Raw genomic sequence first — 17,052 nt, 5'->3', positions numbered from 1 at the left:
ATCTACTTTGTGGATGACACAAGTAATTTTTCCAACAATTGTTTACAGAAAGATTATTTCACTTATAATTCACTGTATCACAATTCCAGTGGGTCAGAAATTTACATACACTAAATTGACTGTGCCTTTAAACAGCTTGGAAAATTCCAGAAAATTATGTCATGGCTTTAGAAGCATCTGTTAGGCTAATTGACATCATTTGAGTCAATTGGAGGTGTACCTGTGGATGTATTTCAAGGCCTATCTTCAAACTCAGTGCCTCTTTGCTTGACCATCATAGGGAAATCTAATGAAATCAGCCAAGACCTTAGAAAAAAAATTGTAGACCTCCACAAGTCTGGTTCATCCTTGGGAGCAATTTCCAAATGCCTGAAGGTACCATTTTCATCTGTACAAACAATAGTACGCAAGTATAAACACCATGGGACCACGCAGCCGTCACACCGCTCAGGAAGGAGACGCGTTGTGTTGCCTAGAGATGAATGTACTTTGGTGCGAAAAGTGCAAATAAATCTCAGAACAACAGCAAAGGACCTTGTGAAGATGCTGGAGGACACAGGTACAAAAGTATCTGTATCCACAATAAAACAAGTCCTATATCAACATAACCTGAAAGGCCACTCAGCAAGGACATACCCACTGCTCCAAAACTGCCATAAAAAAAGCCAGACTACGGTTTGCAACTGCACATGGGGACAAAGGTCGTACTTTTTGGAGAAATGCGAAATGCCCTCTGGTCTGATGAAACAAAAATAGAACTGTGACCATCGTTATGTTAGGAGGAAAAGGGGGGAGGCTTGCAAGCCGAAGAACACCATCCCAACTGTGAAGCACGGGGGTGGCAGCATCATCAGGGTTGCATTGCTGCAGGAGGGACTGGTGCACTTCACAGAATAGATGGCATCATGTGGAAGGAAACGTATGTGTATATATTGAAGCAACATCTCAAGACATCAGCTTGGTCGCAAATGGGTCTTCCAAATGGACAATGGCCCCAAGCATACTTCCAAAGTTGTGACAATATAGCTTAAGGACAACTAAGTCAAAGTATTGGAGTGGCTATCACAATGCCCTGACCTCAATCCCATAGAGAATTTGTGGACAGAACTGAAAAAGCGTGTGCGAGCAAGAAGGCCTACAAACCTGACTCCGTTACACCAGCTCTGTCAGGAGCAATGGGCCAAATTTCACCCAACTTATTGTGGGAAGCTTGTGAAAGGCTTCTCGAAACTTTTGACCCAAATTACACAATTTAAAGGCAATTCTACCAAATACTAATTGAGTGTATGTTAACTTCTGACCCACTGGGAATGTGATGAAATAAATAAAAGCTGAAATAAATCATTCTCTCTACTAATATTCTGACATTTCACATTCTTAAAATAAAGTGGTGATCCTAACTGACCTAAGACAGGGAATTTTTACTAGGATTACATGTCAGGAATTGTGAAAACTGAGTTTAAATGTATTTGGCTAAGGTGTATGTAAACTTAAGACTTCAACTGTAGTTGATTTTATTAAAACACATAGGGTGTGTGTATATATAGAAAAATGCACGTTTTTAAAATTTAATCCAATCAATTGGTCGAAAGAAAAGACTAATCTTCGTTGACCAAGATTTTTTGTTGGTGACAGCCCTAGTAGAAATGCATAAAACTAGCTTCAGATGCCCAGGTTGTCCCCCTCACTTCTAAAACCAAAGTTGCGCCCCTGCATCTACTGGCCCAGTTATTTTACTGAAAGCAATGGTATGAAGCCATGATGCGTTCAGGGGTTCAATAAGAGTTTGGCACATACTTGAGGGGTTGAGACTTAACTCTGTGGCTCTTATTTCCAGACTGGGTTGGCAGGTATCTTAATTATGAACAACTGCATGGCTCACTTGTCTGTCATACTATGCTGAGCTCTGCAACAAGAAGTCAGTGGGACCTGACTGCATAGGGCGATTCTAGGGCACTGGTCTCACATACAAACACACACACACACACACACACATATCACACACACACATGACAGGTCTCATCAATCTATGGAGTGGTTGGGAGCGGGTGAGGTTGAAATTGGTCAGTGGTGTGGTAAATGGCTGCCTCTCTAACATGGTTGAGTTAATCAACCTCACAGTGGTGACTGGAGCAGAGCCCTTCTTAACACAACAGTACTGAATCAATTATGCAACATAAACACTCTTCCCCTCTTTCCCTATCTTCCGATTCCTCTATACTCTATCTTCCTTTGTCTTCCTCCTCTTCTATTGAAATGTATCTCGCAATATCCGATTAATTAGGGCCGATTTCAAGTTTTCATAACAATCGGAAATCAGGATTTTTGGACAAAGATTTGGCTGTTTCTTTTTACACCTTTATTTAACTAGGCAAGTCAGTTAAGAACACATTCTTACTTTCAATGACGGCCTAGGAACAGTGGGTTAACTGCCTCGTTCAGGGGCAGAACGACAGATTTTTACCTTGTCAGCTCGGGGCATTCAATCTTGCAACCTTACAGTTATTAACTAGTCCAACGCACTAACCACCTGATTACATTGCACTCAACGAGGAGACTGCCTGTTACGCGAATGCGGTAAGCCAAGGTAAGTTGCTAGCTAGCATTGAACTTATCTTATAAAAAACAAACAATCAATCAATCATAATCACTAGTTAACTACACATGGTTGATGATATTACTAGTTTATCTAGCGTGTCCTGCGTTGCATATAATCGATACGGTGCGTATCGTTGCTCCAATTTGTTCCTAACCATAAACATCAATGCCGTTCTTAAAATCAATACACAGAAGTATATATTTTTAAACCTGCATATTTAGCTAAAAGAAATCCAGGTTAGCAGGCAATATTAACCAGGTGAAATTGTGTCACTTCTCTTGCGTTCATTGCACGCAGAGTCAGTGTATATGCAACAGTTTGGGCCGCCTAATTTGCCAGAATTTTACGTAATTATGACATAACATTGAAGGTTGTGCAATGTAACAGGAATATTTAGACTTAAGGATGCCACCCGTTAGATAAAATATGGAACGGTTCCGTATTTCACTGAAAAAATAAACGTCTTATTTTTGAGATGATAGTTTCCGGATTCGACCATATTAATGACCTAAGGCTCGTAATTCTGTGTGTTATCATGTTATAACTAAGTCTATGATTTGATAGAGCAGTCTGACTGAGCGGTGGTAGGCACCAGCAGGCTCGTAAGCATTCATTCAAACAGCACTTTTGTGCGTTTGCCAGCAGCTGTTTATGACTTCAAGCCTATCAACTCCCGAGATTAGGCTGGTGTAACCGATGTGAAATGGCTAGCTAGTTAGCGGGGTGCGCGCTAATAGCGTTTCAAACGTCACTCGCTCTGAGACTTGGAGTGGTTGTTCCCGTTGTTCAGCATGGGTAACGCTGCTTCGAGGGTGGCTGTTGTCGTTGTGTTTCTGGTTCGAGCCCAGGTAGGAGCGAGGAGAGGGACGGAAGCTATACTGTTACACTGGCAATACTAAAGTGCCTATAAGAACATCCAATAGTCAAAGGTTAATGAAATACAAATGGTATAGAGAGAAATAGTCCTATAATTCCTATAATAACTACAACCGAAAACTTCTTACCTGGGAATATTGAAGTCTCATGTTAAAAGGAAACACCAGCTTTCATATGTTCTCATGTTCTGAGCAAGGAACTTAAACATTAGCGTTCTTACATGGCACATCTTGCACTTTTACTTTCTTCTCCAACACTTTGTTTTTGCATTATTTAAACCAAATTGAACATGTTTCATTATTTATTTGAGGCTAAATAGATGTTATTGATGTATTATATTAAGTTAAAATAAGTGTTCATTCAGTATTGTATTGTAATTGTCATTATTACAAATAAAATAAAAAAATTGGCCGATTAATCGGTATCGGCTTTTATTGGTCCTCCAATAATCGGTATTGGTGTTGAAAAATCATAATCGGTCGACCTCTAGTCACAAGTTAATGGTTGACTGCGCTTGTAAGTGGATCAGAGACAGCTTGACTCGGCCAGAAAGCTTGGGTACCCTGCACTTTCTTTGACAGCTCCCATTTTTAAAGTGCCGAATCAGAGTGCCTCGATTGCTGCAGTCACCGGTAGTGTAAAATGATGAAAAGTGCTTTTCTTATACCTCATGAAATATGTATCGTTTCCTTCTCGTTAACCTCAGCTTTTAAGAGTGTGAATTGACAAAAAGTAGACCAGTCAAAATTTAGAATTGGTATTGGAATTTGGTTTACTTTCTGATCTAACTGGAACTGAAACGGAATTGACCCCAACCCTGGTTAGCATTAAACATTGAAGTACTATTGCCCTTCCCCCTCGGCTGCCCCATTTTGTCTGGAGAGTAGGTGCAGCTAGTGGGAAGAAAGGTGGAACAATAGAGAGGAGGAGAATGGTGATGGTGATGTGTTGTGGCTGGTGCAAGGTTTGGGCACAGTTTACCTCCCCCCTCTATCTCGCCCCCCTCCCTCTCTCTCTCTCCTGCACGGCCCGTTACCGACAGTGATTATTACCACACAGTGCACAGTCGAGATCGTCTCAGCCCCTGGCTGCCTCAGTTATCTAACCGCAGTGTGTCTAGAGTTGGGAAGAACAAAGGTGAGACGGATAATGAGAGAGAGGAGGGGAGATGCCTGAGGTCCAGAACAGAGGAGACCGACTGTGGATATGTCTGTGAGATTAGTTATGAACTGACCTCCGTGATGGCCGTAGATTGAACAGATGTGGGACTTAGTGGTTTATGGGTGGGGGAGGAAAGCAATGAAAATCCTTCAGGCCTGGAGGAGATCATCCAGTAGATTGGTTAGATTTGAAACAGCTGGAATAGATTCAGACTGGGGGAGAGAGCTGTCTCTAGCTGATGTATGGGATTGTTCTCTGGCTCTGAATCAAGGGCAGATGGATCACAGCTACAAAGGAGACTCTATAGGTCCCTGCACATCTTTGTCAGAGGCTGGGGGCTCTAATACATCAACCTGCCACCGTAGTGTCTGGGATAAAGAAAAAGGACTGGGAGAGAGTTTGTAGGAATTGATATGGTCTTGAGTGTTTGTCATACTGTAATCATTGCATTTTATTACAATCCCAACATGCATTCTTGCAGTGCAAGAAGAATGTTGTCATATCTTGCCCTGGAAAGATACTGGCTCTGGTAGAATAGAGAACCTTGTCCCAGACAGTCTCCTTCACCACCACAGTAACTCAGTTCCATGTATTACAGAACAGCCAGTATATCCCTGAGGGTATGGAGATTGGGTTAAGACGGTTAGTGTCATTTTGTAATCCTGAAAAGTCAAGACCATCTGTGGCCTGTCTCTTTCTCTGTCTTTTTCTCTCCTGTGGAGAGAGGTTTTGGCAGGCTTATAGCACAGAGGGGATGAGGGTCATGGGTAGAGGTCGACCGATTATGATTTTTCAACGCTGATACCGATACAGATTTTTGGAGGACCATAAAAAGCCAATACCGATTAATCGGCCGATTTTTATATACACTGCTCAAAAAAATAAAGGGAACACTAAAATAACACATCCTAGATCTGAATGAATGAAATATTCGTATGAAATAGTTTTTTCTTTACATAGTTGAATGTGCTGACAACAAAATCACACAAAAATGATCAATGGAAATTAAATGTATCAACCCATGGAGGTCTGGATTTGGAGTCACACTCAAAATTAAAGTGGAAAACCACACTACAGGCTGATCCAACTTTGATGTAATGTCCTTAAAACAAGTCAAAATGAGGCTCAGTAGTGTGTGTGGCCTCCATGTGCCTGTATGACCTCCCTACAATGCCTGGGCATGCTCCTGATGAGGTGGCGGATGGTCTCCTGAGGGATCTCCTCACAGACCTGGACTAAAGAATCCGCCTGGACAGTCTGTGGTGCAACGTGGCTTTGGTGGATGGAGCGAGACATGATGTCCCAGATGTGCTCAATTGGATTCAGGTCTGGGGAACGGGCGGACCAGTCCATAGCATCAATGCCTTCCTCTTGCAGGAACTGCTGACACACTCCAGCCACATGAGGTCTAGCATTGTCTTGCATTAGGAGGAACCCAGGGCCAACCGCACCAGCATATGGTCTCACAAGGGGTCTGATGATCTCCTCTCAGTACCTAATGGCAGTCAGGCTACCTTTGGCGAGCACATGGAGGGCTGTGCGGCCCCCCAAAGAAATGCCACCCCACACCATGACTGACCCACCGCCAAACCAGTCATGCTGGAGGATGTTGCAGGCAGCAGAACGTTCTCCACGTGCTCAGTGTGAACCTGCTTTCATCTGTGAAGAGCACAGGGCGCCAGTGGCGAATTTGCCAATCTTGGTGTTCTCTGGCAAATGCCAAACGTCCTGCACGGTGTTGGGCTGTAAGCACAACCCCCACCTGTGGACGTCGGGCCCTCATACCACCCTCATGGAGTCTGTTTCTGACCGTTTGAGCAGACACATGCACATTTGTGGCCTGCTGGAGGTCATTTTGCAGGGCTCTGGCAGTGCTCCTCCTTGCACAAAGGCGGAGGTAGCAGTCCTGCTGCTGGGTTGTTGCCCTCCTACGGCCTCCTCCACGTCTCCTGATGTACTGGCCTGTCTCCTGGTAGCGCCTCCATGCTCTGGACACTACGCTGACAGACACAGCAAACCTTCTTGCCACAGCTCGCATTAATGTGCCATCCTGGAAGAGCTGCACTACCTGAGCCACTTGTGTGGGTTGTAGACTCCGTCTCATGCTACCACTAGAGTGAAAGCACCGCCAGCATTCAAAAGTGACCAAAACATCAGCCAGGAAGCATAGGAACTGAGAAGTGGTCTGTGGTCACCACCTGCAGAACCACTCCTTTATTGGGGGTGTCTTGCTAATTGCCTATAATTCCCACCTGTTGTCTATTCCATTTGCACAACAGCATGTGAAATTTATTGTCAATCAGTGTTGCTTCCTAAGTGGACAGTTTGATTTCACAGAAGTGTGATTGACTTGGAGTTACATTGTGTTGTTTAAGTGTTCCCTTTATTTTTTTGAGCAGTGTATCTATTTGTAATAATCACAATTACAACAATACTGAATGAACACTTTTGTTTTAACTTAATATAATACATAAATACAAATCAATTTAGTATCAAATAAATAATGAAACCTGTTCAATTTGGTTTAAATAACGCAAAAACACAGTGTGGGAGAAAGAAGTAAAATATGTGCCATGTAAAAAAGCTAACGTTTCAGTTCCTTGCTCAGAACATGAGAACATATGAAAGCTGGTGATTCCTTTTAACATGAGTCTTCAATATTCCCAGGTAAGACGTTTTAGGTTGTAGTTATTAAAGGAATTAAAGGATTATTTCTCTCTACCATTTGTATTTCATGTACCTTTGACTATTGGATGTTCTTATAGGCACTATGGTATTGCCAGCCTCATCTCGGGAGTTGATAGGCTTGAAGTCATAAACAGTGCGGTGCCTCAAGCATTGCGAAGAGCTGCTGGCAAACGCAGGAAAGTGCTGTTTGAATGAATGCTTAAAAGCCTGCTGCTGCCTACCACTGTTCAGTCAGACTGCTCTATCAAATATCAAATCATTGACTTAATTATAATATAATAAACACACAGGAATATGAGCCTTAGGTCATTAATATTATCAAATCTGGAAACTATAATTTCTAAAACAAAACGTTTATTCTTTCAGTGAAATACAGAACCGTTCCGTATTTTATTGAACGGGTGTCATCCATAAGTCTAAATATTGCTGTTACATTGCACAACCTTCAATGTTGTCATAATTATGGAAAATTCTGGAAAATTCATTACGGTCTTTGTTAGGAAGAAATGGTCTTCACACAGTTCGCAACGAGCCAGGTGGCCCAAACTGCTGCATATACCCTGAATCTGTTGTACAGAACGCAAGAGAAGTGACACAATTTCCCTAGTTAATATTGCCTGCTAACATTAATTTATTTTAAGTAAATATGCAAGTTTAAAAAAATATACTTGTGTATTAATTTTAAGAAAGGCATTGATGTTTATGGTTAGGTACATTTGTGCAACAACAGTGCTTTTTTCGTGAATGTGCTTGTTAAATCAATCATCACCCGTTTGGTGAAGAAGGCTGTGATTCGATGATAAATTAACAGGCACCTCATTGATTATTTGCAACGCAGGACAAACTAGTTAAACTAGTAATATCATCAACCATGCGTAGTTAACTAGTGATTATGTTAATTAAGATTGATTGTTTTTTATAAGATAAGTTTATTGCTAGCTAGCAACTTACCTTGGCTCCTTGCTGCACTCGCGTAACAGGTGGTCAGCCTGCCACGCAGTCTCCTCATGGAATGCAATGTAATCGGCCATAATCGGTGTCCAAAAATGCAGATTACCGATTGTTATGAAAACTTGAAATCGGCCCTAATTAATCGGCCATGCCGAGGCCATGCCATCGCTACTCTGGACGGTTAGAATATGTGGACAACTACAAATACCTAGGTGTCTGGCTAGACTGTAAACTCTCCTTCCAGACTCACATTAAGCATCTCCAATCCAAAATTAAATCTAGAATCGGCTTCCTATTTCGCAACGAAGCATTCTTCACTCATGCTGCTAAACATACCTTTGTAAAATGTTGCATCCTACCGATCCTCGACTTAGGCGATGTCATCTATAAAATAGCCTCCAACACTCTACTCAACAAATTGGATGCAGTCTATCACAGTGCCATCCGTTTTGTCACCAAAGCCCCATATTCTACCCACCACTGCGACCTGTATGCTCTCGTTTGCTGGCTCTCGCTTCATACTTGTCACCAAACCCATTGGCTCCAGGTCATCTACAAGTCTGTGCTAGGTAAAGCCCCGCCTTATCTCAGCTCACTGGTCACCATAGCAGCACCCACCCGTAGCACGCGCTCCAGCAGGTATATCTCACTGGTCACCCCCAAAGCCAACACCCCCTTTGGCCGCCTTTCCTTCCAGTTCTCTGCTGCCAATGACTGGAACAAACTGCAAAAATCACTGAAGCTGGAGACTCATATCTCCCTCACTAGCTTTAAGCACCAGCTGTCAGAGCAGCTCACAGATCACTGCACCTGTACATAGCCCATCTGTAAACAGCCCATCCAACTACCTCATCCCCATACTGTATTTATTTATTTATCTTGCTCCTTTGCACCCCAGTATCTCTACTTGCACATTCATCTTCTGCACATCTACCATTCCAGTGTTTAATTTTTATATTGTAATTACTTCGCCACCATGGCCTATTTATTGCCTTAACTCCCTTATCTTACCTCATTTGCACTCACTGTATATAGGCGTTTCTTTGTTCCACTGTATTATTGACTGTATGTTTGTTTATTCCATGTGTAACTCTGTGTTGTTGTATGTGTCGAACTGCTGTGCTTTATCTTGGCCAGGTCGCAGTTGTAAATGAGAACTTGTTCTCAACTAGCCTACCTGGTTAAATAAAGGTGAAATAAAATAAAAAATAATCGTTCGACCTCTAGACATGGGGGCTAGAATGGGATGGAGGGAAGGATGGCGAGGGGGAGCAGAGACAAGGTTGTGGCCATGTGCTGGAGCCATGCTCTGTCCTCCTGGGAAGTGTGCGGCCAGCCTGTCCTGTAGTGTCCAGCCTGTGGTGCATGTTGATGCTGGTCAGCCCTGGTTACATCACTGCTTCAGTAAGCAGGACTGGAGTTGCTTTAATGATGGCATCTCAGCTTGACAATGACTCAATACAGCTGCGTGTGTGTGTGTGCGTGTGTGTGTGTCTCTCTCAGAAGGGGCAGGCTGGAACCTGAAATTGGAACATCGTATGAGTGTGCTGAGGAACCCAAGAGGCAGCTGTTCATTACACGTGGTGCTTCAGCACATTAGACGTGGACTGGAACACTGAAGTTAAGCAATGGTTAGGCAACCACTTGGAACAAGTGGCTTGCATCTCCATGTCTGTGTCTGAACACTGTTGCTCCTTCACTTTGCCTCAGAGGTAACATTCAGACTGGCCTGATCGATGTACAGCTTCTAGGTTGTTGTAGCATCAGACCGTGAAGCATGATGAAGACGAGCTCTCCCTGAGTCATGTGCAGTATAACGACTTCTCCAGGATTAACTCTGTGGGTCTCTGACATATCTAGGCCAGTCACAATTTGTTTGTGTCTCACAGCAAAATGAACAGTCTCAATTGGGACACAATTAAGGCCAAGGCCAGCGAAGCGTGACTGACTGCAGAGATGCATGTTTACTATCTGACTGTAAATCATTGACCTCCAATTGAAAAGGCCCTTTTCACTCAATTTCACTCCCTTTACACCAAGATGAATTGCCCTGCTTAACTGGGGAGATCGATTAAATCAGTTACTTCTCGTGGAACATAGCCGTGGCTGTGTTCTCTTTGACGGCTGATACTTTTCCAGTGTTGATAGTCTGCGGAGAAATGTTTAGCTGAAACTCTCTGGTCTTTGAAGTCTTGGCACGTCTTGTCAAACGTATGCCATGAAGATTATAGGAGTGCTTTATATTTCAAAGCTTCTCTTACATGCATGCAGCCATGGAGGCAAGCGTGAATATGTAGCAACGAGATGTTTATCTGAACATGTGCCGGTTAACCAAATGAATACTCTGTTAGGGCGCCGAAGAGCGCCAGCTCTGAATGATTTAAAGGCTGTGTAGAGCGGGATCCAATTTTCTTATGCACAAAGAGAAAGTGTGGTCTTATTATGAAGTTCTACTTTACTTACAGTTGAGTGTGCACGCGTTGGTGCTTGTTTAATTTAAAATACGAGTAGGGCTGTAATGGGAAATGATTTGATGAATTATTTTGGGGTATTTGAGTTACTGTGTGGTATGGATATGGATTGATATGTAATAACATGATTGTATGTGGAGGATGAGGGCTGCAGTAGATTGTATGTGGAGGATGAGGGCTGCAGTAGATTGAATGTGGAGGATGAGGGCTGCAGTAGATTGTATGTGGAGGATGAGGGCTGCAGTAGATTGTATGTGGAGGATGAGGGCTGCAGTAGATTGTATGTGGAGGATGAGGGCTGCAGTAGATTGTATCTGTGGGGAGATGCAGACCAAAGCATTCCCTTGGGGAAGGGAAAAGGAGTTTACCATGAATGTCTAAGTACCATATTTAATAAAGCCGTTTGGCACCTGTTACTCTATCATTATCTGATGTAACTATGTACTGATGATCTTACCTTTGACCTGTATCAAATGTCTGCCAAGTGTTGAATGTTGTGTAAAGTCCAGACAGGATTCGAGCACACACTGATAATGGATCTGTGACACTGTGTGATTCTGTAGCATCCGATGTTGTGACTTCCTACAAGCCCCCTGGTGTTTACAGAGCATTAGGTGCTGTGTGATTCATATAGTTAGACATTTTCTCTGCTCCTATTCCGGAGGCGTCTCCCTGATGCAACTTGTAATAAACCGGATTGATTTGTAATTGATTTGATCAATGTCCGCTCTCCTTTTTGATCACCTGGAAATCCCTGTTACAAGGACCTATGAAGTATCTGTGTGATGGAGAGAAGTAGTAGACCTTATGATCTATTTATATAGACAGAAACTGCAGCGGAAATGCAGAGCTGATGTGGTATTACCATCCTTATAGAGGCCAAATATACACCGGTGGAAAGTTTGAAACCGCAGTCCTTTACAGTCCTTGGAGAGGACAGTGAATAACAACACAACAATTCAATGGAATGTGCTGAATAAATAGACTAATGCCTCCTCTCCCCATCCTCCCTAATAAACCATCTATCTCTCCCTCTTCCCTCCAGTTATCAGTTTCCTGAGAGGCCCAGCTTTGAAAGGTGTCTTGAGAAATTATGCTCTAGTCTTGATGTTGGCTGGACAGTTCTTTTTTTAAAACATTTTTTTTACACCATCACTGTGCAGCTGAACATGAAGGGTAAAGATGGGATGAGTAAACTGAAAAGAATAGAATGATGGATAACGGTGGCAGCAGGACTGAACTGGTGATGGGGGAGAGGAGTAGGCAGAGGAGAGATGGATTAAGGAGAAGGGCTGGGTTGCCAATCATTTATAGTGGAGCAGGTGTACAGCAGTAGGCCTGCTGTGAGAAGTCTCTCTGTTGGAATTCTGTTCATCTGCAGTATACAGTAGGAACAGAACACTATTAAATACTAATACATGTACTTATATATTTATTGTCATGCCGTGTGTGTAGGTGGCAGGGAAGTCAGGCGCAGGAGAATCAAACTTGGTATAATGGAGTAGTTTAATAGCGTAAAACAAAAACTCCAAAACCAAAGTACATAATAAAAATAAACGTGGGTACAAGAACCTGTCGCGCACCAATCCATAAACCACGAGCCTAACAAAAACAATCTCTGACAAGGACATGAGGGGAAACAGAGGGTTAAATACACAACAAGACAAAACCAATGGAAAATGAAACGTGGATCAATGATGGCTGGAAGACCGGTGACGTCGACCACCGAGCACCGTCCGAACAAGGAGAGGCATCGACTTCGGCAGAAGTTTATTTACATTTATACAGTGCATTCAGAAAGTATTCAGATCCCTTGACTTTTTCCACATTTTGTTACGTTAAAGCCTTATTCTAATATGTATTAAACCCCCCCCCCCCCCCCCCCATCCATCTATACACAATACCCCAAAATGACAAAGCAAAAACAGATTTTTTGAACATTTTGCAAATGTATTAAAAATAAAAAACTGATATTACATTTACATAAGTATTCAGACCCTTTACTCAGTACTTTGTTGAAGCACCTTTGGGGATATATTTGGGGAGTTTCTCCCATTCTTCTCTGCAGATCTTCTCCAGCTCTGTCAGGTTGGATGGGGAGCGTTGCTGCACAGCCCTTTTCAGGTCTCTCCAGATATGTTCTATCAGGTTCATGTCCGGGCTGTGGCTGGGCCACTCAAGGACATTTGTTCTGAAACCACTCCTGTGCTGTCTTGGCTGTGTGCTTAGGGTCATTGTCCTGTTGGAAGGTGAACCTTCGCCCCAGTCTGAGGTCCTGAGCACTCTGGAGCAGGTTTTCATCAAGGATCACTCTGTACTTTGCTCCATTCGTCTTTCCCTCGATCCTGACTGGTCTTCCAGTCCCTGTCGCTGAAAAACATCCCCACAGCATAATGCTGCCACTACCATGCTTCACCGTAGGGATGGTGCCAGGTTTCCTCCAGATGTGACGCTTGGCATTCAGTCCAAAGAGTTGGTTTCATCAGACCAGAGAATCTTGTTTCTCATGGTCTGAGAGTCTTTAGGTGCCTTTTAGCAAACTCCAAGCGGGCTGTCATGTGCCTTTTACTGAGGAGTGGCTTCCGTCTGGCCACTGTACCATAAAGGCCTGATTGGTAGAGTGCTGCAGAGATGGTTGTCCTTCTGGAAGGTTCTCCAATCTCCACAGAGGAACTCTAGAGCTCTGTCAGAGTGACCATCAAGTTCTTGGTCACCTCCCTGACCAAGGCCCTTCTCCTCCGAATGCTCAGTTTGGCCGTGCGGCCACTCTAAGAGTTCCATTTAAGAATGATGGCGGCCACTGTGTTCTTGGGGACCTTCAATGCTACAGACATGTTTTGGTACCCTTCCCCAGATCAGTGCCTCGACACAATCCTGTCTCGGAGCTCTACGGACAATTTGTTCTGACATGCAATTTGGTTTTTGCTCTGACATGCACTGTCAACTGTGGGACCTTATATAGATAGGTGTGTGCCTTTCCAAATCATGTCCAATCAATGGAATTTACCACAGGTGGACTCCAATCAAGTTGTAGAAATATCTTAAGGATGATCAATGGAAACAGGATGCACCTGAGCTCAATTTTAAAGCTCTCACAGCAAAGGGACTGAATACTTATGCAAATAAGGTATTTCTGTTTTTATTTTAAATACATTTGAAAACATCCCTAAAAACCTTTTTTTTTGCTTTAACATGGGTTATTGTGTGTAGATTGATGAGGGAAAAATGTATTTAATCCATTTTAGAATAAGGCAGTAACGTAACATTTTTGGGAAAAAGGGAAGGGGTCTGAATACTTTACGAATGCACTGTTAGTGTGCCACTAAATAGCCTCTGTATCTGCCAGTCTGCAGACTAGTCCTGTTGCCTTCCTTATGAATAGCCTGCTATCTCGGAGGGATTCCTGCTGAAGTCAATTAAAGACAGCGATAGATGCACAAAGAACATTGTGCTGTACAGTATTATGCTTCACTGCAGTATTACTTCTATGAACTGAGTCAGCCGTTGGACGTTATCGTCTGGTGAAAAGTCCTTTCTCCAGAGGTGATTCCTTCTGCATCAGACTAAGTGGACAACACTGGATGCACACAGGGTGTTCCTGGGAGTGGGGCATGTTTTCTCAGCATGGAGTCTGCTTGTTGGGGTTAGTGGGGAAACAATGATGCAGAGTGATTTTAAAGGAGATCACTGAATGTGCTTACGGAGCGAGGGAGAAAGAGGAAGAGAGTTGTCTGAATGAGAGCATGCGTCGGTTGTAAGTCTTGTGAACAACATGCCAAATCATTTTGTGAAAGAGAGGCCCCGGTTTAATTCCCAGGCATTCAAACTCATGACTCGTCCATACAGTGAAGTGATAGACATAGGTTAGCATGTGGTTGGACCCAACACTCTATGTGCATGACCTGCCCATCCATGTCATGAGAAGGTCTGTGAATGGGTTGTGTGATCACCACAAGGCAGAGGTTGTTTAGTTGGTGCTGAGTTGGCATTTGGAAGGCTAATCAAATTACCATAGAAGGTAATGAGATGTTGTCTAAAAAAATTGAATATCTTGGCTTGCAGATCCTTGTGTAGTAGGGTCTTGAGGTATACCACATACTGCTCCATAGGTCATGATCACTTCATTAAAGTTTGTTTTCTTTGGGGTGACTCAATGTGTTCCTCACTTAAATTAGGTCAGAGGAATCTCTAGTCACATGAGATCCTGTTTGAATTTTTCTCTGCTGTGACTTATTCATAAGTTGCTTGCAGCCAAGGAGTCAGTGTATATCTACCTTCACTTCCTCCCAAACTAGTCAGACTACTTTAACTGAACAATAGTTCAGTTGGTATTTTGTTTTTGGCAGATCAGTAATGTTTTATCCTCCTTACTGTAAAACGTTGGAATGATATTTAACCTCTACAGGAAATGCACACTCGTGCACACACACACACGTGCACACACACTCGTGTACACACACACACGTGCACACACATTCGTGCACACACACTTGTGCACACACACTCGTGCACACACAGATACAGTAAATCACCTTCCCTAGACACGCTATTGGTGGGTTTGGGGCAAAGTCTTGAGTTTATGCTTTACTAGTACCCACAGAGCAGAGAGGGGCTTAGGGTATTAGCGCTAGCTACAGGGGGTTTCTGTCAATTGCTATGACTGACAGATTAGAGAGGAAAAGTGGATAAATAAGAAAAGGATTAGCTTTGCAGCTATGGCAACACAAACAAGAAGTCTAAGCTTCCGATTTGTACTGTCCCTTATCGTAACAGAGGCCGGATGAGGGAACTGTTTTGGAGTCTATCTGTTACTAAGTGACCCGTTTGGGCTAAAATATGCACAGAGAGTAAAGGGGTAATACTTGTATGTTCTCTCTGGCAGCAGTCTACGATGTTTTGGTTGACCTCAGAACAGAACATTCAGAATGGGTAGGGAGGGATGTTTTAAAACAAAGGTGGATGTTACTGAGAGAACCAATAGATACCAATAGGAAAACAAGAGGTTCAGCCTTGTTACCCACCCACTCACAGACGGACCCACACACACAGACAGACCCACACACACAGACAGACCCACACACTCACAGACGGACCCACACACACAGACAGACCCACACACTCACAGACAGACCCACACACACAGACAGACCCACACACACAGACAGACCCACACACTCACAGACAGACCCACACACACAGACAGACCCACACACACACAGACAGACCCACACACACAGACAGACCCACACACACACAGACACAACCATACGTCATGACCTTTCTGTGTTTTCGCCGAAATTAGTCATTTTGATGTTAGGAACATCTTATCCATAAGACAGTTTGGCGAGTTTCCATAGTCAGTCACAAGGACCTTTGGTGGCCTTGTTTGTTATTACGCCTAGTTGCTATTTTCCATGCTGACTCAACAGCTGATTTGGTTTATTCCTGTCAATGTTTGAGCTGAAGGTTTTGTGTGTCTCTTGTTTTTAAAAACAGCATTTTATGAGGAGAAGTGCTTACATTGTAGTTATATAGAGACACTGGATATAGTCATTTCTTGACTGAAGATCCCATCGTTAATTTCCTGCAAGAGGAAAGAGTTCTCTTGAGGTGTACAGATCAAGGATTTGGCCTATTATGGGCATTGGCCAGCTGCCAGTAGGGGCAGGGGTTCAACCCCTATGGCCAGACATGGCCCAGATAATATTTTATGGTGACAGAGAACTTGGCTGGCGGCAGAGTGTCATGGCCTCTTCAGGTGCCCGTCTGGCAGGCTGTCACTCTACTCGTTGCCCAGGCTCTGCTAGAGACCCAGTCATGAAGTATGTCTGGTAGGGTCTCATCCCATCTGTTGTGCAGATGATTCTGGAGGAGACCCAGTGAAGGTCTGGTTCTTTGGCTGATCTCAGTGCATATCTGACATGTTGTCTCTCTACCCATTGCCCAGGCTCAGCTGGAGGCCCAGAGAGCCACCCAGGACTTCCAGAGGGCCACGGAGGTTCTGCGTGCGGCCAAGGAGACCATCGCCCTGGCAGAGCAGAGGCTCCTGGAGGAGGACACCAGGCAGTTTGACTCAGCCTGGCAGGAGATGCTCAACCATGCCACCCAGAGGGTGAGTACCGTACTGCATGGAGGGGGAGGAGGTAATGGGGTGCTGTGAATTGCATTAGTGCAACATGACTGTCTGTCAAACCTACATTTGACACCTGAATGTTACTATTCAAAGGTTAAAGGCATAATGTGGATGGAAATTGATGCTTCGCAAGTTAGGAAGTCACGTTGTCACATTTCTGTGTAGCTGCCAGA

General features: G+C 43.6%; 1 protein-coding gene across 2 annotated transcripts in view; it reads left to right on the top strand.

The window, feature by feature from the left end:
• Window positions 1-17,052, top strand: part of LOC110486940 (SH3 domain-binding protein 5) — a 38,673-nt gene that overhangs the window by 13,962 nt on the left and 7,659 nt on the right. For both annotated transcript variants that reach the window (XM_090196400.1, XM_021558814.3), the window contains one exon: window positions 16,694-16,858. In XM_090196400.1, the coding sequence (XP_090052526.1) occupies window positions 16,694-16,858 (165 nt within the window). The remainder of the gene's footprint in view (window positions 1-16,693; window positions 16,859-17,052) is intronic.

The sequence above is a fragment of the Oncorhynchus mykiss genome, chromosome 2 (genome assembly GCF_057628025.1).
Source record: "Oncorhynchus mykiss isolate SJ-2025 chromosome 2, ASM5762802v1, whole genome shotgun sequence".
Taxonomy (NCBI): domain Eukaryota; kingdom Metazoa; phylum Chordata; class Actinopteri; order Salmoniformes; family Salmonidae; genus Oncorhynchus; species Oncorhynchus mykiss.
Note: the sequence above shows the minus strand (reverse complement) of the source record. Positions and strands in the feature narration are given on the sequence as shown.